This window comes from Emys orbicularis, chromosome 2, assembly GCF_028017835.1.
Source record: "Emys orbicularis isolate rEmyOrb1 chromosome 2, rEmyOrb1.hap1, whole genome shotgun sequence".
In the NCBI taxonomy this organism is placed as follows: Eukaryota; Metazoa; Chordata; order Testudines; family Emydidae; genus Emys; species Emys orbicularis.
In genome coordinates this window covers 160,901,326-160,928,695 of record NC_088684.1, presented here as the reverse complement: position 1 = coordinate 160,928,695, position 27,370 = coordinate 160,901,326, and the positions used below count along the sequence as shown (strand labels likewise).

Genomic DNA, 27,370 nt, shown 5'->3' with positions numbered 1-27,370 from the left:
GCTAGATTTAAAAAGAGGCTGAATAACATTATCACAAATAACAACATTTATTGTTATTCATGCTAAGGAAGGATAATTGGCTGTCATGGTTCTGGGTAAGGTAATCTCTGCTGCTATAAAAAATATTTGTTTAATTTAAATGTATATATGATTTAAACCTGTCTATATCTCTATGTACTTTTTCTGATGGAAAGCACCTATGACATTATGGGAAATACTGAAATAATAATAATAATAATAATTAATAGGCAGGGAGGCCTTTCCCCCTACACATACAGCATTGCTCAATTGTCTAGAGCAATTTTTATTTTTGACTTCCTCTGAAGTAATAGGTTTCCAGACTAGATGATGGATAGTTGCTGTGATTTTTGTAAGGCAAATCCTACGTTCTTATACTCAGTTACATTTTAACAAAAACAAGAAGGAAAATTAGATCTCTTAGTAGCCAGCTTCTCTACTCAGTGGTGACAGGCTTTAGTTTTTGAATGTCTTTTTAATAGAAATAAAGATAGGTATACATATAGTTTTGCCACTAAAAAGTCAACATCTATCAAGAGCTACCAACCACAATGTGGTACTTGAGATATTGTATTTATCTGCTGTTCTAAGAGCAAAAACTAGAAGTACCAGATTATATAAAAATGCTGGTATTAAGTCATAGCAAGCATATACTAGAGAGATACAGATCTTAAATAAAATGTTTAAAGGCTCAATCGTTCTCTGAAAATTTAAAAACCATCATCATTCTTCCATTTTATGCATGGTATTCACCCTTTTGTGCATAGAGTTGTTGTGGTATTTGAATTGACAAATGGATGTTTTGCAGAAGAGAAAAGGTAACTTTTCAAAGTGACTTATTAGCTTAGATGCAGGATCTGTATTACCACAGTGGTACAGCTTGGTACATACAATACAGTACTGTGCACTTTATGTAAAATATGAAATTCTCGTTTATATTACATTTTATATTTTTCAGAGTTGAGCCTAAGCCACAAGCTTCAGATCTAGACTTTGAATCTCCAGCCCCAAAATCTGAAGGCTGTCAATCCAGGGTTTTGTTTCACTTCAGTATAGAGAGATGGGGCATCTTCAGCTCGGTATTACACTGTACCACCATTCTGGGTCAGTACTGACTCACTGAGACTGAGGAATAAATACATGCTACTACTTCTTGCCGACACAGGAATGCATCAACACCGCTTCCTGAAGCACTTGGATTTCCTAGGAAGTTGTCTATCAAAATACTATACTGACCATGTCCAAACAGCAGAATTTATGAGAAAGAGGAAAGATGGTCTTAGAGTCAAGGCACTACATTAGGACTCAAAAGATCTAGGTTTTGGTCCCAGCAATGCTGCAGATATCGTATGTGACCTTGACCAAGACACTTGGGCCATACATTTTCAAAAATGGCCATATATTTTGTGTCCCCAATGCAACATACATTGGGCCTCATATTCAAAACTGCTGAGTACCCAAACATGAGCTGACTTCATTTGGAACTGCGGATATTCAGTATCTCTGAAAATCAGGCCAAAGATGTCATAGTTGGTGTTCAGAAACTGATGCACGCAAAATAGTGACCACTTTTAAAAATACAGACCTTTATCTTTCTGTCCCTAAATTCCCCATCTGTAAAATAGAGTTAATTCCACCTCTGTACTTCGCAAAGGTGCTGAAAGGATAACTTCATTAAGCTTTATGCTTAAGCTTTCAGATTGTATGGTGATGAGCACCCAGGGCCAGCTCTAAGTTTTTTGCTGCCCCAAGCAAAAAAAATTTCCCATGCTCCCCTGTCCCTGTCCCAACTCTGCCCCTTCCCCAAATCCCCAGCCGCCACTCCTCCCCCGGGTGCGGCGCATTTCTCCTCCTACCCCTCCCTCCCAGGCTTGCCTGGGAGGGAGGGGGGAGAAGCAGAGTGGCGGCGCGCTCGGGGGAGGAGGCGGAGGTGAGCTGGGGGGGAGGGAGCGGTTCCTCTGCCCCCCAGGGTTACTTCCTGCGGCCCTCCCCGCACCCCCCACCGCCGCAGCTCACCTCCGCTCAGGGCCGGCTCCCGGCTTTTTGCGCCCCAAGCAAAAAAAAAGGGGGCCGGAGTGCCACCCCTTGGAAAGTGTTTCCCCAAGCACATGCTGGTGCCTAGAGCCGGCCCTGTGAGCACCACAAAACCCCCCAATCAATAAATAAACAAACAAACAAACAACTAACCTAACTAAGTAAAATACTAGATGTATAGAGTACAGCCAAAAGTGGTACAGGCATTATCCTAATAACTTTCCTGTCATATTGGCAAATTTACATTTCTCGAGTAGTGTAATATTCCTACTAATGCCTCTAGGAAAAATATGATTCAACTCACTAACTAACTAATTGCAATTTCTCAGAATCACTCTGATTTTCCATAAATATTTTAACTTCAAGCATCCATCCCTGTTTGGTTTATAAAATTCTTTCCTTAGGTAATAATTTTCAATCAACTTTTTTTCTTTTGTATACACAGTTTTATTTGTTTGTCCAAGACTTTGCTCCAAGAATTCTGGAAACCATTCAAATGCGAAGCTGATGCAAGTAGTGTCTTATTATCCATATTTTATAAACACGTTTGCATTTGGAACTTCTCATTTAAAGACACCATCATTTACACATATGAAATGTTTTTGTTTTAAGTGGAGCTTTCAGTTTTGGAACAGAAACAAACATTTCAATTAAAAATTAAAGAATAGAAAAGGCAACAGGAGAAGTGGACTAGTAAATGAAATGATGTTAACTGCAGTTAAGAAGGGAGACCACTCCGTCCTAAAATTATGTGTAAAGGGCATGGGTTTTTTTGTGATAACAGTAATCTATGGAGAAGAACATAAAGAACTGCCCGGGATATTGTAGGAAACAATTCTACACTAATGGACTACAGCAGTGGTTGCCAAGATGTGGTCTGTGAATTAACAGTGCTCTGCAAAACTCTTAGTGGTGGTCCATGGAGTAAAGTAGTTTTACAATCCAGCCTTTAAAGAGATATTAGTGATTATGAGGTGGGTCCATGGGAGAAAGATCTCTCTATTACAAAATGGTCTGCTAGATGCTCAGATTAGACAGACTAATACATTTTCTCCAGCTCTAATTTCTTTTTTTAGAAAATTATTGGAAGTCAATAAACAGTGAATAAACAAGAAAGAGTAGACAGTAACTTACATGGTGCAAGCAGAGGCCCCAATGAATTATCCAAAGCCAACTTTCAAATCAGTTTGTTCAAGAACAACATAAGGGTGAAACTATACCAGCAGCGTGGTCTAGTAGAGTTGGCAATGAGCTGAATGTCAGGAGATTTGGGTTATATCCCCGACTCTGCTGTAAACTAGCTGTGACTATGGGCAAGTCACTTCAGCGCTATTTTCCCTCCTACCCTTTGTCTGTTTAGACTGTAAGCTCTTTGGGGGCAGAGACTTTCTCATACTATATGCCTGAATAGCACCTAGTGTGATGAGGCCCCAGTCATGGTTAGTGCCTCATAGTATTGTAATACAAATAATAGAAGGGACACAGGTCAAAGCATCTGCTCATATGATTCTGTGATTAAAAGTGGGGGGGGGGGGGGTAAGGGGAAGCAGCCTATATGCGCCAATATTTGGGGGAGTGTAATTAAGAATTAATGAATCAGCAAAAATACATTAAAAATACCTCTTAATCTACACAGGAAGTAAGAGAATTGTGATAATTTATTTCCAGTATGGATATTTTGACCGCTATTCTGTTGTGCATAAATAAAACATCGAGATAAAAATGTCATGTCTTGTAACGTCTAAATCGACAATGTTAGGGTGAATTTAAGTTAAAAAACAAGAAATATGACTGTCATCCAACTGGAGATTAAAGACAATACTGTAATTGAGGTGAGCGAGTTACCCTCCTTAGCTGCACATGCACTCATGAATTAAGGCACGTTTGAAAGTACCCCTCTGTCCAATGAATTCCTGGAACTCTCCACTAATTCCTTATGTTGAGGCTTCCGCTTTGTAATCCTCTGTATAAGGTGTACTAAATAATCGTGGGATCTGAAGTAGTTGCCCTTGCCTGGATCCTCCATCTGGAAGATGGAAGCGCTACAATGATAACAACTACAAATGGTACTTAGCATAGGGATGATGATAATTTAATGTTATTTTGATTTTATTCATTCACTGTGGCAGTTCCTAAGTGTTTGTGATACAAATGCCATTGCTCTCAGCCTAAAAAAAATTACAGTGCAATTGAATCACTAAACAATATTTTGGTAATGTGTTGTCAGATGAATTAAAAAACGATTCTTACACTGTAGCACTGAGCTATCACACACAAACTTGAATATGACACGTTAAAAGAAAGAGGTCAAGAAATTCTGTTCAAAACACAAGGAGAGCATTGTTCTCACCTTCTTCATCCAGCTATAAAATGTAAAAAACATAAAGAAAATATTTAGATTGTTTAGAAAGAACATACCTATTAGCTCCTTATTTCTGACATCTAAGGCCATGTTTCGTAAAGCTGTAGCAACTGCACATACCACCCGGTCATTGTCTATTCGAAGTAGCTCCACCAGGATCGGCAGGCCTTTTTCTTTGCGGACGGCAGCACGGATATACACTGACCACTGTAAAGAGATATTGCATGAGGGAGATTGAAAAAGAGATTGTGGAATGCTGTCAAGAAAAGGAGGGGTGTGTGATTATGAAGATTTCTATCTTGAGGAGTAAAGGAAGAGAGTTAGGAGTAATGGCTGTAGAATCTAAAGACAGGAAATTATTGTATCTATGATGCTAGACAACACTTGAACTGGAAACCCATATTGATTTTTGATTGGTGACAGAAAAATTTAATGATTTAAACTTTAAATTTAATTATTTAAACTTTAAATCCTTGTACACCTAGTTACTGCTTTACTGTCTGAGTTGCAAGCCATTTGCTTGGCATCAGTATGCCCTGGCCAAACTTGAACAATGGTTGTTTGTTCCTAATGCCATTTAATGTTACAAAATTTGTTTAAGAAGTTAGCATGCTTCCTGGCTATCAACTTGAGAAATGTTAGATCCCAACCCAAGAAGGCACTTCATTATTTCTTTCATGATAGGCAATTTGCTCAGGAGAGGAAGTGAGGAGGGAGTTACACTACTGCTTTTACTGTTAAAACACATCAGCCCAATCCTACAGTGCCTGTGTGTGCAAAATTCACACTGATTTCAATGTGCTGAGTTATGTATATGTAGGGACCACAGGATCAGCCTTTCAGAGTAGCAGCCGTGTTAGTCTGTATCCGCAAAAAGAACAGGAGTACTTGTGGCACCTTAGAGACTAACAAATTTATTAGAGCATAAGCTTTCGTGGGCTACAACCCACTTCAAGGATTGAAGGATCAGCCTTGTTATTAGAAATATGACTCAACCATGAAGGATCTAGGATTTTGCTTTGAGCCCATCTAGTTCACAAGATGCTGAAAGTTACATTATTTTACCCGACTTACAGTATGGATGAGCCAATTAATTCGATTTTATGAGCGCCAGACATAGTCTTGGAAGGTGAACAGTTTTATAAAAAGCTTGACATACCCAGGCCCCTAGCAACAAGACAGAATGTGATGACAGAGTGCGTGAAGCAGAATGATATCAGTGAGAGATAATCTCAGGAAAAGGCTATTTGGTTTTGACGGAACAAGCTGCATTTTTCTATGTGAAATGGTTGTGTGGGATATTTGAGGGGTGTGAATCTGCTGTCTGCATACATGCAGTGCTTTAAGTCCTAATAGCTCTCTGGCTGTGTGCCTAATTCTATAGTGATAAGAACTGTATTTAAGATATATACTGATGAAATAAGTGAGATCAGACCCTTTCCTTTTGTATATATTTGGTTACATGATTGTTAAAGTTCTTAAGCCAAGTGTTGAGAACACCTGCTGAGCAGTCACAACTACTACTGAAATCATCTGAATCCAGTGGAGGCTGCAGATACCTAGAACCTCTCAGGTTTTAGCTTTTTTAGTTTAACAGTGAGAGGTAATTCTGGGTTTTGTTCTTTGAGGACACTGTTATACTCCATATCAATTTAGTTATCCAAGAAAATAATGCACTTTATGCAAATATCCGTGTGTGACTCCAGGTTGCGATTCACTCTGGCAGCAGTGTATGGTGACAGAGTTAAGAACTGGAGTGCACTGTGAGAAGGAATTCAAGACGAAAAAGTTCACATAGGGTTTTTTTTTTCTGTTTTATAAACAGCTTCCAAATTTCCCTAGTACTTTCCATGCTGCTCCTTCTGGTTATCCATTATAGTGTCACTGCTCCATTAATCAATGAAATCAATGGAAAGTTAGGGTATAGTGAAACTAGTAGTAGCTGAAGATAAAGCAGTAATAGGAATATTAAGGAATACAAATTAGGCAAAAATGCAATCCAATGCTTTTGCTTGGTTTTTGGAATAACAAACATGTTCAATAGATGGCAGTGTATATACTGTGGCTAATGTACAGTATAGAGGGCTGCTCATGGGCGGCAGGTGAACCGCTGGCTCAGGGAAGCTAGCCCTCAGCCCCTTCCACCCGAGGCCCTGCCCCTTCCAGGCCCCCCTCACGCCCAGAGCCACCTTACTGTGGCCGCTGGCTCCTGCCCAGGCTAGCACCCTCAGCCTCCCTCCCCCATCCCCGGAGTGCCGGGAGGCCTAGCAGCGCAGCCCCAGCCCCAGAGCGCCAGGAGGCCAGGCAACATGGCCTCAAACCCCTCCCACAGCCCAGAGCGCCAGGAGGCCAGGCAACATGGCCTCAAACCCCTCCCACAGCCCAGAGTGCCAGGAGGCCAGGCAGCGCAGCCCAAGGCCCCCTTCTCCCCCCCCCCGGCCCGAAGCACCGGGAGGCCCAGCAGCATGACCCCAGCCTCCCCGGCCCCAGAGCGCCGGGAGGGTGGACAGCGCGGACCCAGTGCCAGCCCCAGCTGGGGCCATGTCACAGGGGAAGAACTGCCCACTGCTGCCTGCAGAGTGGGAAGAAGGAGGGTGACTGGGGCAGAATGTGGCCGGGACCACACCTGGCTGTTTGGGGAGGCTCAGCCTCCCCCAGCCTATGATACCCACTGCCCATGGGTTTGCTGAATACCTCTGTCCCTTTGACAGAATAAGAAAAAGTTGTATCTCTGTGTTTCTCCTGAATCACACCAGTTGCCTCTAGTGCATATTGTGGGGTAAACATATGTGCTTGATTTCACAGTGCATTGACTTCATTGAAGTTGCAGAGATGTAACCAAAGGCAAAACCTGACGCATATGTTTAATATGCTTTGAGTAGTCCTAAATCCTCCATGTTTGGCTAACCAGGAGATTGTGATTTTTCCCTTTGAGATGAGGAACTAGCTACTCTTATCCACAATTTCCTTGCCTATAAGTTAGACTACAGCAGCACACTTGACCTGGGGCTGCCTGTATAAACTATGTGACAGCTTCATCAGACACAACACACAGCTGCCCACTTTCCAGGCAAGAAAGATTACTAAGCACATCTCATCTATGTTCTGTGCTCTCCATTGACTCTCCATTCATTTGCACATTCACTTCAAGGTCCTGGTCCTAATATTTAAAGCAATTAATGGGCTAGGGTCTATCTAAATGATTGCCTCTCTCTCCTCTCCCCACTGCAACATCGAGGCTCAATATGGATGTTGTTGCTGCAAGAGCCCAGGGAGGAACTCCTGGGAGCTGGGGGCAGGGCTTCTTGATGGAGAGCCCTCAGCTATGGAACTCTTTATAGCAGTGGAGATTAGAATGCACCCCAGCGTTGCCATTTTCAGGTCATGCTACAAGCCATACCTTTTTGCACACACCAATAACAACTGTGGTGGAAAATGCTCAAAAATGTTTGTCATGAAACCAAAAGTAAGTAAAGGGAAAACAAATGCCATTAAATAAAAGTGGTTTAAACTGAAGAGGGGTTGATAGGAATGTCCTTTGTGGATGGATTGATAATTGGTTTAAAGTCTGCGTATGGCACCTAGATATCACAGTGACAGGCACATTTTACATGCCGTCATCTTATGTGACACAGACATAATAAAAGTATTAATAGATAGGCAAGTATATAGACATACAAGGATTTCACTATTGCAATTTTATGAACCCACATTTATTCCAGAGTCTGTCATCTGGGGGGAAATAGGGGAAAGGGAAAGAAAACAGCATATACAGAATGTTAGTCTATGACTTGCCTTTCTAATAACTCTATAACCTCACCCCCCACGAACCCACCCCAGGGACCTGCCACATACTTCCCAAGATACACTCACAAGGGAACCCATGCAGATCCATCATATCTGGCTATGGCACTCTTACTGAAGGAATATCGAGATTCATAGAAACTATTCTCAAACCACTACCACACAGAGGGCCCGCTTCCTCCAGGACACAACCAACTTCCTCCACAAATGCCTCAACATTAACAACCTCCCTCAGAACACCATTCTTGCCACCAGGGATGTCGCCTCCCGACACACCAACATCCCTCACAATGATGGCATCCCTACCTGCCTTAAATATCTACAAGACAACGGACAACCCTCAAACACATCACCAAACTCATCCATTTCAGTCTCACTCATAACAAATTTACATTCAACAACAAACACTTTGTCCAAGCCATGTGAACAGCCCTGGGTATTAGGGTGGTTCTCCAATATGCCAACCTCCTGGACCACCTTGAAGAAAACATTCTGGATAAGTGCAACACAAAACCAGTGATATACCTGAGATACATCAATGATATTGTCATCCTCTGAACAGACGACTTAAACTCCCACATAGATTTCCACCACAACTTCCACATCCCCTACCTGTCCATTCAACTCTCTCTGGAACACTCCCACACTAGCATCAACTTCCTGGACACCACAATCAGCTTCAACACCCTTCAGACAACTATATATAAGAAACCCATGGATCACCACAACTACCTTCATAGATCAATAACCACCCCAAGACATCTTTTATCTATAGCCAGGCACTCAGATACCACAGAACATGCTGCGAGGATATACACCTTAACACTCACAAAATTGCCTTTGTCAAACAAGGACACTTCACCAGAGAAGTAGATTGCATCATGGAACTGGCCACCCAAATAGCCTGAGAGAATTGCTTCAATACAGAAATAAAACCTCCTCCGACTGCACACCCACAGTTGTTATCTACCACCCCACACTGGGACTCATATGAAGAATCATCAAACAACTACAAACCATTTTCTATGCGGACCCTGTCCTGAAGGAAATCTTTCATGAACCCCCCTCTTCCAGCCTTCAAACAACCCCCCAACCTCTCCAAGCTCATCATCAGAAGTAAGCTCCCCACAGACCAGGGCACACCAACTCAAAGCAGCACAGACTCTGCCAGAATAACAGATGTAAAGCCTGCAGACATATCTCCACTGCTACAATGATCAACACCCTCCATGACACACCTATCAAGACCCATGGGTCCTACATATGCCTATCACAACGTGTGGTGTACCTCATCCAGTGCACTAAATGCCCCAGTAGCACTTATATGGGTGAAACCAGACAATCACTATGCTCTCAAATGAACTCACACATGAAAATGATAAAAAAACCCAAAACATCCTATCACCTCTGGGTGAACACTTTTCACAAAGCTATCACTCTATATCTGACCTATCAGTCCTCATCCTTATAGGAAAGCTGCGCAACACTGTCAAAAGATGAGGCTGGGAGCTTAAATTCATAACTTTGTTAGACACTAAAAATCATGCTTTTAATAAAGACCCTGGATTTATGGCTTATTACAACAATCTGTAACCCACTAACCCCCGCCTCCTCACTTTTTGTACTATGACTACAGGGGTGTTAATGGGCAACTTCATCTTGAACGATCCCTTTAAAATATGTGCTAATCACTTTTGCTAAACTATTTGTTCGATCTTGTATTTACCCGTGACACTCTCAATACTGAAGAAAAGTTTTGTGTAGCTTGAAAGCTTGTCTCTCTCCCCAACAGAAATTGGTCCAATAAAACCTATTACCTCACCCACCTTGTCTACTGAATAACAAAATTCAGTTAAGCTGGGCAAAGGTATTGAGAGTGTCACGGGTAAATACAAGATCGAACAAATAGTTTAGCAAAGGATTCTTGCTACATCTTACTTTATTCTTTCCTTCCTCTGTTCTGTTCTCTAGAAGCACGTTGTGGGATAATACTTAATGAACATTCACCAGCTGAGAAATCAAAACTCAATCTCAAGGATCAGTAACTTTCAATTAAAAATAAGTCCTAGAAAAATAACCTCTTTCCTAAAATCAGGGCAACATTTTGTTTTAAAAGAGTATTAAATATGAGATGTTGTGAATACCCCAAATTGACACTTCTAAATTTACTTCTCTAATAGCCAGGTATTTACCTGTCAGATTAATGCACTGTCAGCTGCAGCTGTAAGAAGAAAAAATTATAGCTCCTTGATGCTTACAAAACTCCCAGCTCTGTATTTCCTATGCATCTCCCAGGGGATGTATCCAATGTGTCTGCTACTATTAAGTGGTGACTGTCAGAGTGAGAGTGCAAGTTAGCAGGGAGACAATTTTAGACTATGGTGAGACTGTTTGGTTGAGGTGAAAACAGAGGCTGCTCAAAACAATCTGCCGCCCTAGGCAAAACTGCAGTGTGCCACCCCCTCCAGCCCCATTAGATGCTCACAGCAGACCCCCCAGCACCTCCCCTGCGGCTACCGCCGCTGCCACCCCACCCCTAAACCTTGTGCAGCCAGGTGGAAAGCTGATGGGTCAGACCCCAGCCTGGGACTGCAGAGGTCATTGGGTCCCGATGAGAGACCCCACGGGATGGGAATGGTCCGACACCTAGGCAGAATGAGCTGGGCCAGGCCAGGAGGAAAGTCCCCCCAGCCTCTGTCCTAGGCCGTTCAAGTGGTCAAGACCAGCTCCCTGGGTAGGTGATCCCCCAGCAGGAGTTGCCTTTCCCAATGGCCCTTTCCAGGCAGGTTAGCACCAGCTGCTTGGAGCTCACAAGGGGAACAAGACCCAGCTCAGCACCCCTGGACTACAGCGGCTTTTTCCCCGGGAGTCACAGCCACTCAGCTCAACCACACTGGGACCCGGGCACTAGCAGGTGGCAGCTCTCAGCCCACTGGGCTCCAGTTATTGGGAAGCAAAGACCCCGCCTTACACGAAACCACCCAGACTGGGAGTGCTGATGCCCCAACAAAGGGACCAGCAGGCTCCATCCCACTGGACAGAGCGGGGGTCTTCACATCTCAGCCCTGAAACCCTGGCCCCAGCCAGCCCCCCAGCACATGGTGGCAGTGTGTCCAAAGTCTGGACATGGCAGAGTTGGAATTGGTGGTTGCAGCAGGGTGCTGACTTGGAGTTGGTGGGTTGCTGAGTTTGTGGCCCAAACCCCAGCAGTGCTCACGGTGCTGCCAGTAGCAGCCCCAAGCCGCTCTGTGCCTGAGCCACACTGTGCCAGGGTGGGGAGCAGCGGGGGTGCTTCCCCACCAGGGGGCTTCCTCTTGCTCCTCAGAGCCCTGTCTGGTGGCTAACCCCTGACCCTGGCAGCACCCCCAGCCTCTTCCCCCTCTGCAGCCACCCCATATTTGGAACTGGAGTGAATCTAAACTCCCAGAAATCTGCCTCCCTCGGCAGCTGCCTTGGCTGCCTATAACTGGAGCAGCCTGTGGGTAAGAGTTCAAGCCAGTAGATTGTACATCCAGGAACATCGCTTGGCTCAGTAAGGACACCTTGCCCAGGTCTCTTGCTCTGAATAAGGATTGCCTTGATTTTTACAAAAGAGTGTATGTTAAGTAATGACAATGGGGATGTACAATCATGGTATCAATTCCCATTGTATTGTGAACACCTCTACAAAACGTACCATACTATACTGACTGTAAACAAAAGTGGTTCTTGGCATTTCCAGTTGTCTATTGGAAATCATAAGCATTTCTTTCAGGAGACCTAATGTTGCACTAGCTTCTTGCTTATCATTTAGAAGAAATAGGGACATTTGAGGAACAAAATGGAGACACACTTTTTAACTCCACTGAAAGCAAAGACATTGAACTAGGAGCATGCTGGAGCAACAGAGTATGAAAAATAACATTTTCCTCCTCAATAGGGCTATTTGGCATGCATGCCTTTTCTGCAGCTAAGCCACCCATTAATTAGCATAGCATAAATATTCCAGGTAAAACGCTTTTTTAAAGGATCAGTTTTGCTCTATGTTCATTTTTCCTGAGTTAACTACCTCTGCAGCACTGCAGGATAACCCATCCTGCTTTAGGGAAGTTGACAGACCTATTTTTGTGATGTAGCCACTATCATTACATCCATGTTTATAAGTCATACACCTTAGGGTGGAAACCTGGGGTTGTCTATTAATCTTATGAGCAATCTCTGGAGACCTAAATATGAAGCTGCATTTAGAAAGCAGTGAGAAATATCTGTCTCTCTTTAGCTAAACTGCCAATTAGGACAAAGTGTCTGCAAGCAATGATGATGTGATGTGTATATTTCAGGAATAGTGAAATTGAGATGCTCCAAACTGCTTTTTTATTCTCTCCCAGACTTGAGAAATGGAATCACTCTTGCATGTACTGACAATTCTTTTAGTTTGCCTAAAGCCATTATGAAACATTCCTGCATTTCCACATTGCTGGTCAATAGCTAGTATGAGTGTAAAGAAGTATAAAAGATATGAACATAAAAATATGGAAAGAGACAAATGATTTGTTGTCTCTTTGTAAATGAGAAGCTCTGCCAATATACTTAATCATCCAATTACTTCATAAATCAGTTGTAATATCAATGATCAAATAATTGCTCAGCTTGTAAAGAGAAAAGACTCCTGTGGGAACAGTATAGCTTTGGAGAGAGCTAGAATAAAAAAAATCTATTTCTGTTGAATCAGATGGCAGCTAAATTTTCAAAGACATGCATGGGAGTCACAATTTGTGCAGCAATGCTCTTTACAGATAATGGAATTTGTGGGGCATGACTATTATACATCACTCCAAAGATGTACAGTACATCTCTACTTCCACTTTTATTCATAGTTTCTGTTTTTATTTTAGTCACAGTAACTAAGGGCTGGTCTACACTAGGTGGGGGGATCAATCTAAGATACGCAACTTCAGCTACGTGAATAGCGTAGCTGAAGTCGAAGTATCTTAGATCGATTTACCTTGGGTCCTCACGGCGTGGGATTAACAGCCATGGCTCCCCCGTCGTCTCCGCTACCACCGCTCGCTCCGGTGGAGTTCCGGAGTCGACGGGGAGCAGGTTCGGGGATCAATTTATCGTGTCTTAACGAGACGCGATATATCGATCCCCGATAAATCGATTGCTACCCGCCGATACGGTGGGTAGTCTGGACATACCCTAAGAAGAAAAATACAGTAATCTGGAAAATTATTCCTTAGTTTGGCACAGTTATTGTTACAAAGCACCCTTTCCAGTATTTTATGCCTCATGGAATTGAGATCAAATTAGGCTGAAACTCAGTGTAAAAATGTTCCATTCAGAGGAAAATTGTTTCTTTTTAAAAAATTTAGAAAGATTAAATTACTGTCCTCCTTTTACCATTTTTGGTGGTTTTCTATATTCTTCTGCTAAACACAAAGTAAGGAAGAATTTCCCCCCCACAATGAAATTATGCATTCAGCACAAAATGGAAAATTTTGGAATGCCAAAAACTAAACAAAGCTGATGTTTTTAATTGAGACCTCCCCACCTCCCAACCTGTATCAGGGTTCTATGGTGCGCGCGCACACACACACACACACACACACACACACACACACACACACACACACACACACACACACAACTGAATTCAAATACTCATCAATTTCAGCTGGAGTTTGCATCCTAAGCATAATGTATATTTCATCCCTCAAAGGATCTGTGAACTCTCTGAAGGGTAAGGGGAAGATCTGAGATGTAAGCTACCACAGAGGTAATCAAAGCCACATTGAGGCAGGGAATGAAACTGCAGGTTGTGGGACCAGTGATCCTTACTGCTCTGTAGGCAACATCATTTAAAAGGTAATGCAAACAACACAAAAGTAGAAAAAGAAAGGGTTTTATTCACTACAAATAAAGAGAATAGCCTGTTCTTAAAATCTCAGGTCTATTTTTTAACCCACATATCTCCATTGGTGCACCTGTGCAATCACTTTAATTGACATAAAGCATGGTTCGCCAAACTTTTCAAGCTACTGAACACTTCATAAGAGAGAGAGTGAGCCTCTCATGGACACTCCACTCCCTATCATTTAACCCTATCTCCCCAGTCCTTACTTCTCGCACTATTTCATTTTGTGGGCAATTAGAAAAGGTTCCACGTACCAGTAGTGGGTCTATGGACTACAGTATGAGACCAACAGCTCTAGAGAAAATTCTTTATTGGTTGCTTTCCCCTTATCCCATGACCTCCATTAGGTTTAAATAGAAAGTAGTAACCTGACAAGGTGAAGTAAAAAAGAAATTTTCTTAAATATTTGAGAAAAATATACTGTCTGTGCTGAAGGAACTGAATTTGGAAGCCTGGTGCCCATTTATCTTTGCTACTGTCACTCCTACAGCACAAACACATTGTTTGGATTCATAACCTAATTTCTTTCCTTGAGAGATACCTTAATCCCCACCAAATACTGGATCTTTTAAGACCTACAAGGTTGTGAGAATAAGCCTTCAAATCTTATGGGAAGCAAACATACTGGGTGTAATAAAGAGTCAGTCTGTAAACGGGTTAATCACAGACTACTGTTCTCCCACTCCTCAGGATGATGCCCATGATGCCTTTATGGGATTACAGTGTTATGTACTAGTTTTGACAGCAGAAGACATCCTCCTTCCTTGAATAATATTGACTACTCTCCCACAAAGCTCATAATTTTCTATATTTATTAGTGTATATATCTGCCTGGGACAAATTTCCATCCAGTAAAGAATTCCTGAAAGATCTTGACTTGACACTTCATAGAGCTTTTGATTCTTTAAAAGTGTGGGGTTTTTATCAGTTTGGGTTGGCACTGATTTAAATAGTTGATATATTATCAAATGTCTTCTCCTTTGTATAGTATGTGGCTTTATCACATGAATGTTTTGGAGACTTAGGCAGACAGGCAGACTTTCTACTTGAACTAAATAACTTTCCTGTTGGAATAAAAAGCCTGATGTAACTTCAAAGGGTGTGTGTGTGTGTAAACAATCAGACACACTTGAAAGCTTGTCTCTTTCACCAATAGATATTGGTCCAATAAAAGATATTCCTTCACCTACCTTGTCTTCCTACACAATTAGAGTAATCAGAAAAGTTTGGCAGGGAACCTTCAATGTCTCCTGGCCTGATAATGGTAGAAGATTGATAACCTAGAGGAATGATGCTTTAGACAATAAGTATTCAATAATAATTAATAATTATGATTGTGTGATTGGACAGGAGGGTTCTGGAAACATTTTGGCCTGCTATCCTTAGAGATAACTGCACTGAGCTCTTGGTTGAACCGCTCTCTTTTATGTCTTCAATTTCTTTGTAAAATTATTTGCTTAATAGGTCTCTCACTCTTATAAAGAGATTTCTTCAGAAAGGCAGATATTTTCTTAAGGAATAAAGCCAGACATCTCATCTGGCTATCTCAAGCGATCAGACTGTGACCTGGAAATCTAATTCTATTTGTACAGTACTTGCTAGTGATCAGAGGCAGGTACCTAGTTATAAACACTGACTTGTCTAATCAAGAGAATACTATGCTACCCATCTATGGGAGGGATTGCAACTGCTTTGGAGGACAGGGTCATAATTCAAAATGATCTGGACAAATTGGAGAAATGGTCTGAGTTAAACAGGATGAAGTTTAACAAAGACAAATGCAAAGTGCTCCACTTAGGAAGAAAAAATCAGTTTCACACATACAGAATGGGAAGAGACTGTCTAGGAAGGAGTACGGCAGAAAGGGATCTAGGGGTTATAGTGGACCACAAGCTAAATATGAGTCAACAGTGTGATGCTGTTGCAAAAAAAGAAAACATGATTCTGGGATGTATTAACAGGTGTGTTGTGAGCAAGACACGAGAAGTCATTCTTCCGCTCTACTCTGCTCTGGTTAGGCCTCAGCTGGAGTATTGTGTCCAGTTTTGGGCACCGCATTTCAAGAAAGATGTGGAGAAACTGGAAAGGGTCCAGAGAAGAGCAACAAGAATGATTAAAGGTCTTGAGAACATGACCTATGAAGGAAGACTGAAAGAATTGGGTTTGTTTAGTTTGGAAAAGAGAAGACTGAGAGGGGACATGATAGCAGTTTTCAGGTATCTAAAAGGGTGTCATAAGGAGGAGGGAGAAAACTTGTTCACCTTAGCCTCTAAGGATAGAACAAGAAGCAATGGGCTTAAACTGCAGCAAGGGAGGTCTAGGTTGGACATTAGGAAAAAGTTCCTAACTGTCAGGGTGGTTAAACACTGGAATAAATTGCCTAGGGAGGTTGTGGAATCTCCATCTCTGGAGATATTTAAGAGTAGGTTAGATAAATGTCTATCAGGGATGGTCTAGACAGTATTTGGTCCTGCCATGCGGGCAGGGGACTGGACTCGATGACCTCTCGAGGTCCCTTCCAGTCCTAGAATCTATGAATCTATGAATCTATGCTGAGTGATCAAGCAGGGGAAATGGAAAGAGAGGGCTTGAGAAGAGCTGATGGAGGAATGATAGGTTCCTACCCTACGAGGCTTGTAGAGAACTAAGACAAAAGCAGAGATGAGAGAGGATATAAAAACAATGGAGACTCAAGGGAAAGATTCTAAAGGCAGCCACAGGAAGCAGTACAACGGGAAATGGGGATAATACCATGTGCAGATTATCTGCATGCAGCACATACATTTAATTTCTAAAATGCAACTGATTTTAAGGGACATTTTTGAAGCATGAACAGAAAGTATTTCAGCTTTAAGATGCTTCAAGCTATACAGGCAGTCAAGAGAGAATAGTTGGGACACAAAGGGAACTGAAAGAGGATTGAAGTAGCTATGGCAGCTATTTTACTACAGGCGATTATGTTATCAAAGGAAATGTCCTATATAAGGTATATCACTGTTCAAAAACTAAACAAAGAAATATAAATTAAGAAAAAAAGTGGTTTCTTTAGGGGCCTAACAAAAGCAAGGAAATCCCTAGCCAAAGATACCACACTTCATCTTTAACTCGGTAACACAGAGAAGATTACAGCTGAGGTGGTCCTTTATTTGGAGACTTCAGAAATGCCACCCACCAGTTTAATGGATGGGAGACTTGGATTGGATCCACAAGGTGACAGACAGCTTTAGAATGAAACGTGGATTGTAGGCGGGGTACTCCGCTGCCTGTTGGCCAGCCAGAGAGAGAGGAGCTGATTGGCTCCTTGCTCCTCACAATAATTAATTTAAACCCTTGCCTGGGTTTTCTTGTACCTCTTGCCCCATTTTAGTTGAACCCACCCGTCTCCTCATAGTTATATAATATAGGAACTGTGTTTTTAGGATGCTATAGGTCTGATCAACCACCTGTTTTACGGGTCAAGAAGGAATTTTTCCTATTGGGGCCAAATTGGCTAAGGCCTGGTAGGTTTTTTTTTTACCTTCTGCACAGTGTCACAGAGACACAGTTAGGTTAAACAAGTATAGGCTTCAGAAATTAAATATTAGGAATTGTGTGAATGTTTATTTCATCATAACTTGCATTCAGTGTCCAGTGCAGATAAAAGGCCAAAGGGCCAGAAATAAGAGACCCGGGATTTCACTGGTGGACCTCGGGCCTATGGTAAAAAGGGAGACCTGAAGCCTTTGCAGACCAAAGTCCCTCTTTGGTACAGTAACTCCCCACTTAACATCGTCCCAGTTAATGTTGTTTCGTTGTTACATTGCTGATCAATTAGAGAACATGCTCATTTAAAGTTACGCAATGCTCCCTTATAACGTTGTTTGGTAGCCGCCTGCTTTGTCCACTGCATGCAGGAAGAGCAGCCTGTTGGAGCTAGCTGGTGGGGGGCTTGGAACCAGGGTGGGCTGGCAACCCCTCATCAGGTCCCCTAAGTTCCCTGTGTGGCAGCCGCCCAGTAGGCTATCAATTGCTGGGCAGTTCAGGTGTCCCTCCCCGCACTGCCATGTGCTGCTCCTGCCCTCTGCCTTGGAGCTGCTCCCAGGAGCCTCCTGCTTGCTGTGCAGGGGGTGGAGGGGAAGAGTGGTGCTGATGTCAGGGTGTCCCCCTACCCCCGCTCCTGCCCCCCACTCCTGTACCCCATCTCCACAGGATGTTAAGTTTCATAAAGCTACAGCCTGCTGCTTAAAATCCATCAACAGGTAAAATTACTGACAAGACTTTTTAATGATTTATAAGCATGAGCAGGAAGTCCCCTGAACACCCGGGTTTAGAAAAGGTAAGAACATGCTGACATTATGGGCATGTTGTTCCCCAAAACAGTCCTACTCAAAATAAAAAATAAAGGTCATGTTAATGAATAATTTAGGACGACCCACGCACACTGAATTATAATATTAAAATATGAAGAAAATTGCTGAATGGTAGAAAATAAGGATTATGTTTTGTTAGTGTAATGTTGATGAAATGTTAATGATTTACAATAATATAGAATAGAAAATGTAAAACAAATTATTAAAGTTTTGGTAAATGTATAACTTGGACTCTGGCCAAGACCATAAAGAACCTGCCATTTTATTATTCTTACCAGGCAGAAAAAGATGCTGCCAGCAGACCCACAGAAAAATCCTGTATAAAAACATTATACAATTATAAAAAGAAATGGGACTGGGAATTTCCTTTTACAGGACTCAGCCTTCAGAGTATAAAAAACTATTAGGGGCAGGACTGTGGAATGCACTTTAGTCTAATGCATATACCAGAGTGATGTAGAAACAAGAGATTATTCTTAAGCAGCAAAAAGCTGAGTTTTAAAAATTCAATTTGAAATGTGAAAACACCTCATATATACACCTTATTGCTTCTTGCATAGGAAAGTGAATACCTGGGCCCTTACAGTCTTGGTAAAGACCTGCTGCCTTGTTGTTCTTCATCTGCATGGTGGCATTGTGCACCTCATACAAATTGGGAGGGTCTCCGAGCTCGTCCCTAAATGGTCATTGAGGGATTTGCTCAAGGACTTTATCTACAACCATAGAATTACGGTTAAGGAGATCTTCAAAATGTTCTTTCCAGCGAGAATTGATGGCTTCATTGTCCTTCAGAAGTGTGCTTCCGTCCTTAGAGCGAAGAGGATTCATACAATGACAAACTGGCCCATAAACAGCCTTCTTCATAGACTCTAGGACTGGAAGTGACCTTGAGAGGTCATCGAGTCCAGTCCGCTGCCCTCATGGCAGGACCAAATGGTGTCTAGACCATCCCTGATGGTCTTGTGTGCCTTGGTGGCACTAAAGAAACCACATGTATTGTGGATGTCCGCGAGATTTTGGAGTTCTTGCACTTTCTCAGTCCACCATTTGTCCTTAAGTTCTCTGGTTTTACGTTGTACTTCCGCCCTCGCCTTGGCATGGGCTTCTCTCTTTTTATTACAATTTATGTCATTCTGCCAAGCACAAAATGCCATTCTCTTCTCATTGATGAGTTGCTCAATTTCAGCATCATTCTCGTCAAACCAGTCCTGATGTTTTCTGGTCTGGTAGACTATGGTTTCCTCACAGGCATTGAGATTACTGCTTTCAACTGGCTCCAATGTTCCTCAATTTCTTCTGGAAACTCTGATGGGAGCTTTTCTTCTAAGACTGCTTGGAAGTGGTCACGCTTAATAGGGTCCTTCAAATCTTGAACCTTCAGTTTGCGTCTGACCTGCTTCTTTTGCAGCCTCCATTTGGGAGCTATCTTAACTTTCATTGTGGATCGAATAAGGCGATGACCAGTCCAACAGTCATCAGCACTTGTCATTGCTCTTGTGAGAAGTACGTCACTACGATCTCGGGTATGAACTATGACATAGTTGAGGAGATGCCCGCTGAAATCTTCAAAAATGGTGGACCAGAGCTAATATGGAAGCTTTACCTGCTTATCCTTAAAATCTGGGTAAAGGAGGAGATACCCAGTGAAATGAGGGATGCCTTGATTGTCACCCTCTTCAAGAAAGGGGATAAAGTGGATTGTGGAAATTATCGTGGTATCTCCCTCCTAGCCACTGCAGGCAAAGTTCTGGCATGGATCCTTGCAACCCGCCTTCTGCCCCATCAGAAGAAATTTTATCATAGTCACAGAGTGGTTTCCAACCATGTTGTGGAACTGCGAATATGATCTTCACAGCACAGCAGCTGCAAGAAAAGTGTCAGGAGCAAAACCAACCACTGTACATGGCTATTATTGATCTAACTAAAGCCTTTGACTCCGTGAATCGCTGTGCCCTCTGGACTGTACTTTCCAAGATTGGATGTCCTGATAAATACATCAATGTCCTAAAATCGCTTCATGATAACATGAAAGCGACTGTTCTGAGCAGCACTGGCTCCCAGAGTGAACCTTTCAAAGTACAAACAGGAGTCAAACAGGGCTGTATCATCGCTCCAACCATGTTTGTGGTTTTTATTGTTGTCATTCTTTACCTAATTCCTGGAAAGTTTACAGCTGGCATTGAAATCACTTACATAATGGATGGAAAGCTTTTCAGGCTTAGCAGGCTGAAAGCCAAGAGTAAGATTTCCACAACATCTATTGTGGAACTTCAGTATGCTGATGACAACGCAATCTTTGCCCACTCTGAGAAAGATCTTCCAACTATCTTGAATGTGTTTGCCAATGTTTACGCATGCCTTGGTCTCACTCTTAATATCAAGAAGACTAAAGTGCTCTATCAGCCCTCTCCAAATGAGATATTACATGCCCCATCTATCAAAATCAATGGAGTGGCACTGGAGAATGTCGATTATTTCCTCTACCTTGGAAGTCATCTTTCAACCAAGGCAGATGATGCAGAAATTCAACATCGCCTGAGCTGTGCCAGTGTAGCTTCTTCTCATTTACAGCGCAGGGTCTTTGAAGATCACGACATTTGAACAGCTTTTTTATCAAGCCGTTATTCTCCTAACACTGTTGTATGGGTCCAAAACTTGGACAACCTATAGACACCACTTGAAAGTCTTTGAGAGGCACCATCAACGCTGCCTTCGTAAGATTCTAAAGATCAAATGGGAAGACAGGTGCACCAATATTAGTGTTCTGGAAGAGGCAAAGACCACTAGTATCGAGGCAATGATCATCCATCAGCAATTCCACTGGACTGGTCACATTGTCCGGATGCCAGACCATTGCCTCCCAAAACAGGTCCTGTTCTCTCAGCTGAAAGAAGGGCACCGTAACGTGGGTGGACAATGGAAGCATTATAAGGACTTGCTGAAGGACAACCTAAAAAAATATAATATTGACATTGATACCTGGGAAACACTTGCCCAGGATCGCTTAAAATGGAGTGAAGTCCTACCTGATGGGCCCCTGCATTTTGAACTTGCTCGCTGACAAGCCGAAGAGGACAAGAGGCACAGGAGGAAGGAGAGACTGGTCTCCAGTCATGGTCAACAGCCTCCTGCTGAGCCTGAAAACATCTGCCCTCATTGTAATAGAACTTGTGGTTCAAGGATTGGACTTATTAGTCACCTGAGGACCCATAACTCCAATGGAAGATGATCATACTTGGTAACGAGTGATCGCCCATCATCATCACAGTCTTGGTAAAGACCAAACAATAATGAGTGCCCAAAGGAAACTCAAATAGATCCTGAACTTGGTTGTCATGCCAAGATGATGTTATTTCCACATTCATTGTAAAGGACCCATGGCAGACACTGAGATGCCAATCCAGTGGAGAAGCTCTGTGTGAGAGTTGGAGGAATTGGTGAGTATAGAACCCAAATAGCAAAAGCTGCAGACTTCTTTGACAGTTTCATTATTCAAAGAGATTGGAGTCATGGGTGGACCTGATCCTACATTTTTCAGCTTTGTCTTTGACCACAAAACATGGAGGCCAACTTTAGAAGACATATATGCACATATGAAAGGGAAAATATATGCCCTAGAATGGAAAACTATTGCTCCATGTATTTAAAAAAAGTTTTCAGCTTGACTATAATCACCAGAGCTACAGACTGACTCTTATTCTTTGTATTTGAGATTTTCAAAGCAGACTAGGGGATTTGGACACATATAGGCCATTAATACCAATGGAAGATAAGTATCTAAATCCCCCCAGACAGTTTTATCTTTTAAAAAATATTCTAGGTTTTCTCTTATCTCTTCACTCTCCCTTCATGGGGTTTTGGAACATCTGGCCTGTCTTAAAGGCCTTACCTTCTCTGTCACAGTACAGGTTTAGACAATTGCACAGCTGGAGAAAGGAAAAGAGTGAATCAGATCTCGAAAAATAATGCATGTGTCTGAATTAGACTATATACTTTCATATGCATTTGTACAATTGAGACCCTGATGCTCTCTTGAGGACCTTTGGGCATCATTATAATACAAATGGCAATAATAGTGACAGCAGCATTTGTTTTTAGCACAGCTGACTTTCTTCTTTTTTGTTTCTTTTATTTTACTTTAGACTAGCTCTGACCAAAAAATCTCAAGCTAAGATCATTTCCCACTCCATCCCTCCTTGTGCCTAATTACAATTTCTTGTAGGAAATCACACAAAAAATGGGAACCTCCCATAGGAATAACCTAGGAATAACCTCTTCTTTTAAGAGTTTGGTTCCTGTTATGTCAGTAGTTTTATCTTCAGAGAACTTCAGCAGCAGAAAAGAAAGGTTGAGAGGCAGAATCTTCAGTGCTGATATAATCCCAAGGAGTGTTATTCCCCTCACAGATATGACTAGTATGAGATGCCAAATTAAATATACTCATTTTGCCTTCTATGTGTCGTTCATAACGGAATCAGTGAATCTGTAGAAAAATGAGTAATAAGAGAGCAAGCAAGTTCTCCCTGAGATCTCAGCTGGTATAATGGTGAAGTTCAAAGCCATTCTTCCAAGATACCATTTTCAATGGAACTCAGCAGGACCTCTCTTTTTATTGCACACACACACTCACTAAGTACTAGATGAATACAACCAAATGTATGTTACCTCTATGCCAGCCCCATATAGGCTGATTTGGAAGGCCATAATGAGGACTGGTCATCAGATCCAGTGCCACAGCCCTTCCAACTAGTATGGTAGGTCTTTGGCTATGTAGCAGCCCCTTCACCAGTCTTTGGTTGGAGGAGTGGATTTCATTTTCTGTATCCATTGGCAGTTCACGTCATTTCTGTCACTCTATGGGTGCAGTGGCTGTGCAGCACCATTCAGGATCAGGTCAAAGGGCAGACATTTTGTTACACATTTCACTAGAGAGCTGAGTGTGATGGTCAATGGAATGTTATAAGGCTGGTGGAACAGAGCAATTAAAAGCCATATACCTCTTCAGAGCTATGGAGTGTTCTAATTCAACTCCCAACACAGTTCTGTTCAGCGAAAAGCTGTTTTTGGTGTCAGGACTCAATTCTCAAAGGGGGTGCCTAAATTAGATTGGCACTTACACACCTAAAATAGGCATTTGAGCACCTAAATACTGAACTGGGTATCCTCAAAGCACCCACGTTTGAATATTGTGCTCCCCAACTTCTGTGTGCAATCTGAAAGGTCTTAATGAAGAATTAATGTAAGGGTGGGGTTATACTAATGGAGCAGTGTGAGATGGTCCGGACTCTCATCCCATCAGATCAAGTTATCTCCAAGAAAATGCATGCCACAGAAATTGGTAAAAAATTCAGGCCAGGATGCCATCACAAACATTTATACATTTATTTAAAATTTGAATTTATTTTCAAGATCTGGTGGTAAAATTATTAATCAGTTTATTGCAAATATTTAGAGACCAAAAATTGGATGTTTTGATCACACATACCTGAAAGTGGAGGCACAAACAATATGTTCACATTGGTAAGATAGCGTGAATTCAGAATTTCCTTGCCTTGTTTTTACTCTTAACCATAATGTTATTTTAATGTTTTGTGTCTTTACTGATTTTTTAAGGGAAAAAATGGATGCCAGGTTTTCTTGTCTTTGTGTCACTTCATTATATCTTGCTACATTCTATTCACTTTCTCATAACCAGACTGCAATCAACCAGTGCTTTGACATTGCAAAGTGGTCTCATTCAGTTGCCACCGGTGAGATTTTTTACTCATTTTCCATGACACTATCTGCATAGATTTGTAGTGTCACTGCTTTTATTCTTTTGGATATTGGGTTTTCATTATAATTTTTCATATTTAACTAGACTAATGTCTAACGAATCAATTTTAAATGCTGTGTGCTGGGATTTCTTAGGAAATATGATTATTGACAATAAATATAACAAACATGAAATTCTGCAGTGCAAATTTGACTCCTTTTTCCAGATAGTTTTCTGAAATGTGTGGCTTTTCGCCCCCCCCTCAGAGTTGCACTTATAGCTATAATACCTTTGTTCTTATCCATGTGGGCTTCTTAGACTATAAAAAGTTCAGAGTAGTAGTCCATACCTTCCAGCTTCCTGCAGCCAAGTTCTGCAGTGCACCTGCTGCTCCTTCCAGTGTGTCTGGATTTGAGCACTCAGAGAGAAGTGTGAGGTAGGGTTTGACTATTGAAGGGTGCCACAGCATCTGGATTCCTTTTGGTGGTTCTGCACAGTCTGGGAGAGGTCCTACTCCATCCCACTGTTGGAAAGGAGAAACCAAATGTCACAAAGTATGCCAATATCAAAGAGAACAATACTTAAACATTTTGTTATATAGGCCCATGGCCAAAAACCTCCACCTTCACCTTTAACATACTGTTTGAGATCCTTGATGGAGGCAAATTCCCCTCCCAGTACTCTTTATAAAATAGCTTTTTGATTGTATTTGACCTCACCATTAGTGAAAAATCTAAGAGTGTTCTACCTAACTAGCATAATGAGAGCAATTAGCTTTCAATGCATAATTTAATTTTTTCAGGGGAGTGAATACCTATTGGGACACACATGTATCAACAGATCTTAACAGATGCTTTAACAACTTGCATAAAAAAGAGATTTTCTTTTTATATTTGACTTGATCCTTTGTGCTCTTTCTTTCCAGTGGGAATCACACTCAAAAAATAAATTACATGGGGGCATGTGCTCATCACCATTTATAGGCCAGGAGGGTAAAGTGGCTAAGAAGTAGCTTTCCACTACCACACAGCTACTTCTAGACTCTTTGTTGCACTTAAGCTGCTACTCAGCTCTGAGGGCAGCTACTCTGAAGGGCTTCAAACAGCCCCCAATTTCTTTTATAAATCTACCCATCCCAAAAACTTTCTTCACCAATGTAGAATTCTGCCTCCAAAATTACTCCATCCTGATGTCTAATGTGGGCAGTATACAGTATCTAGTCTAAGAACAGATCTCACAAGCCATCAGGAGTAGAAATGGGAGCTTTAGTCCAATGGAAAGAGGAGATCTCCTCTTTCCAATCCAACTTATAGCATTCACACCTAGAAGGTCCTAAGATATGGGACTTAAAAGTCAAAATACTTTTATGCACAGAAATGCTATTTTAGGTCATTTAAAAAGTATTTTTAAATGCAATAATTTTATGTTTCTCTCAATGTGCATTTTACAGGCAGAGGAATACAAAAAAGAGAATCTCAACATTTTAAAACATTTTCTAAAACATTTTTAATACATTTTTTTTCTGTAAAATATGTGGCATATACAGAATGCATGACGTGAGTGATGATTTGGTTAGGCTGAAACAAAGACAAACAAGCCAGCAGCAGGCAGAAACAACCCCTCCTTCATCCCCACTGCCTCTGGAGGATACAGCCAATCAGTCAGTCTGCCCTGATCCCACTCATCCAATGGCATCAGAAGCAGTTGGAACAGGCTCTGACCTCACAACCTGATCAACCCATTCCCTCCCCTGGGGGGAAGAAGGAGAGGAAAGCAGCAGCAGCTCTAGATCCCTCAAACCCATGGGGGCATGGCATGCATGGCCCTATCACTCAGTGGCCCAGCAATTACACATCCTGGTTAGTGGGTGAATATTGGTCCAGATCCTCAGCTGATGTAAACTGATATGGATCTATTGACTTCAATGGAGCTATGCCAGTTTACACCTGCTGACCATTATGTTTTGCAAATGAAAAAAGAACAAACACAAATGCAAAGTTAGCTGGTCTTTCAATAATGCACATAAAGAGTTATGTGAGAGCAGCTGCTAGGATATATAACTCAGAGCACTGGACAAAAAAGACAACATATAATCAATGGAAAAGCAGTATCTACTGGAGGCACTATCAAATGCCCAGAAACAGTAGCAAAATCACCTTAAAAGGGTTGAAGCTAAACCCCGCTGAATGTAGCCTCTATGAAAGGGAGCATGATGTGCTTGTGAAATCGGCTTGTTAAAATTCTGCTTTCAAAATGAAGAAAAGATTGGTTGACTTCCCTGCTGGTGAGAGAATTCAATCCCCCTCTTTGGACACAATAATCAGCCCTTCCAGGAATTGCTTCGTGAAGGCTCATGAAAATCTACTTTTCCCCCCTTAGAGAATCCAATAAACTGCCTGAAGTCTCAGGTATTGGGGGGGGGGAGGTAGGAAATTCCTCTTATGAGCGGCCCAATTCTGTCCTCACACCAGTTTTTACACTGGTGTAAGTACATTCGCTTTAATGGAGTTACTCCTGATTTACTTTGGTACAAATATAATCCAAATTCAGGTCAAGGTCTTCACCTCTTCCCTCCCAATCCTATTTCAAATTACATACCTTGCACACTGTGCTATCCAATTTATATACCAGGTTTTTATTATATTTCTCAGGAACAAAGTATAATGCAGCAAATATGTTAGCTCTGGTGTACACACAGTTTTTGTACTGGTAAAACTGTTGGTCATGGATGTCATTTTTTACTGAAATAGTTATATCTGTGCAATTCCTAGTGTGGACCCATTTATATCACCATAGAGATTCTTATATCAGTATAACTTATTCCCCCATAGTTATAAACAAGTATATGCATGTTTATATGGTATAACTGTGTCCACACTAGGAAGGTTATACCTCTTTAACTGTGTTGGTATAGTTTTCTGTGGACAAATCCTTCCTTAATACTGGCTTGCCAAATAGCTATTCCTCCTTGTTTGGTGATGGTTATGAGAACACATTCATTTTTTTTTTAAAGGAAAACCAAATGAACAGATTTCCTGATTCTTCACCCCTGCTCTCTGATAGCACATGGAGCATACTTTATCAGTCACTAAGAGGGGAAATGAGTGTGGGAGACCTTTATTACAATATCATGAGAACTCCACTGAAGGAGA

At 41.8% G+C, this 27,370-nt stretch overlaps 1 protein-coding gene across 2 annotated transcripts in view; it reads right to left on the bottom strand.

Moving 5' to 3' along the window:
* CTNND2 (catenin delta 2) overlaps nt 1-27,370 on the bottom strand; it is a 535,412-nt gene that overhangs the window by 104,229 nt on the left and 403,813 nt on the right. The window contains exons 10-11 of one of the 2 annotated variants that reach the window (XM_065399924.1): nt 24,539-24,741; nt 4,471-4,670 (exon numbers count right to left, since the gene is read on the bottom strand). In XM_065399924.1, the coding sequence (XP_065255996.1) occupies nt 4,471-4,670; nt 24,539-24,741 (403 nt within the window). The remainder of the gene's footprint in view (nt 1-4,470; nt 4,671-24,538; nt 24,742-27,370) is intronic. The other variant, XM_065399925.1, reaches the window with a different exon arrangement.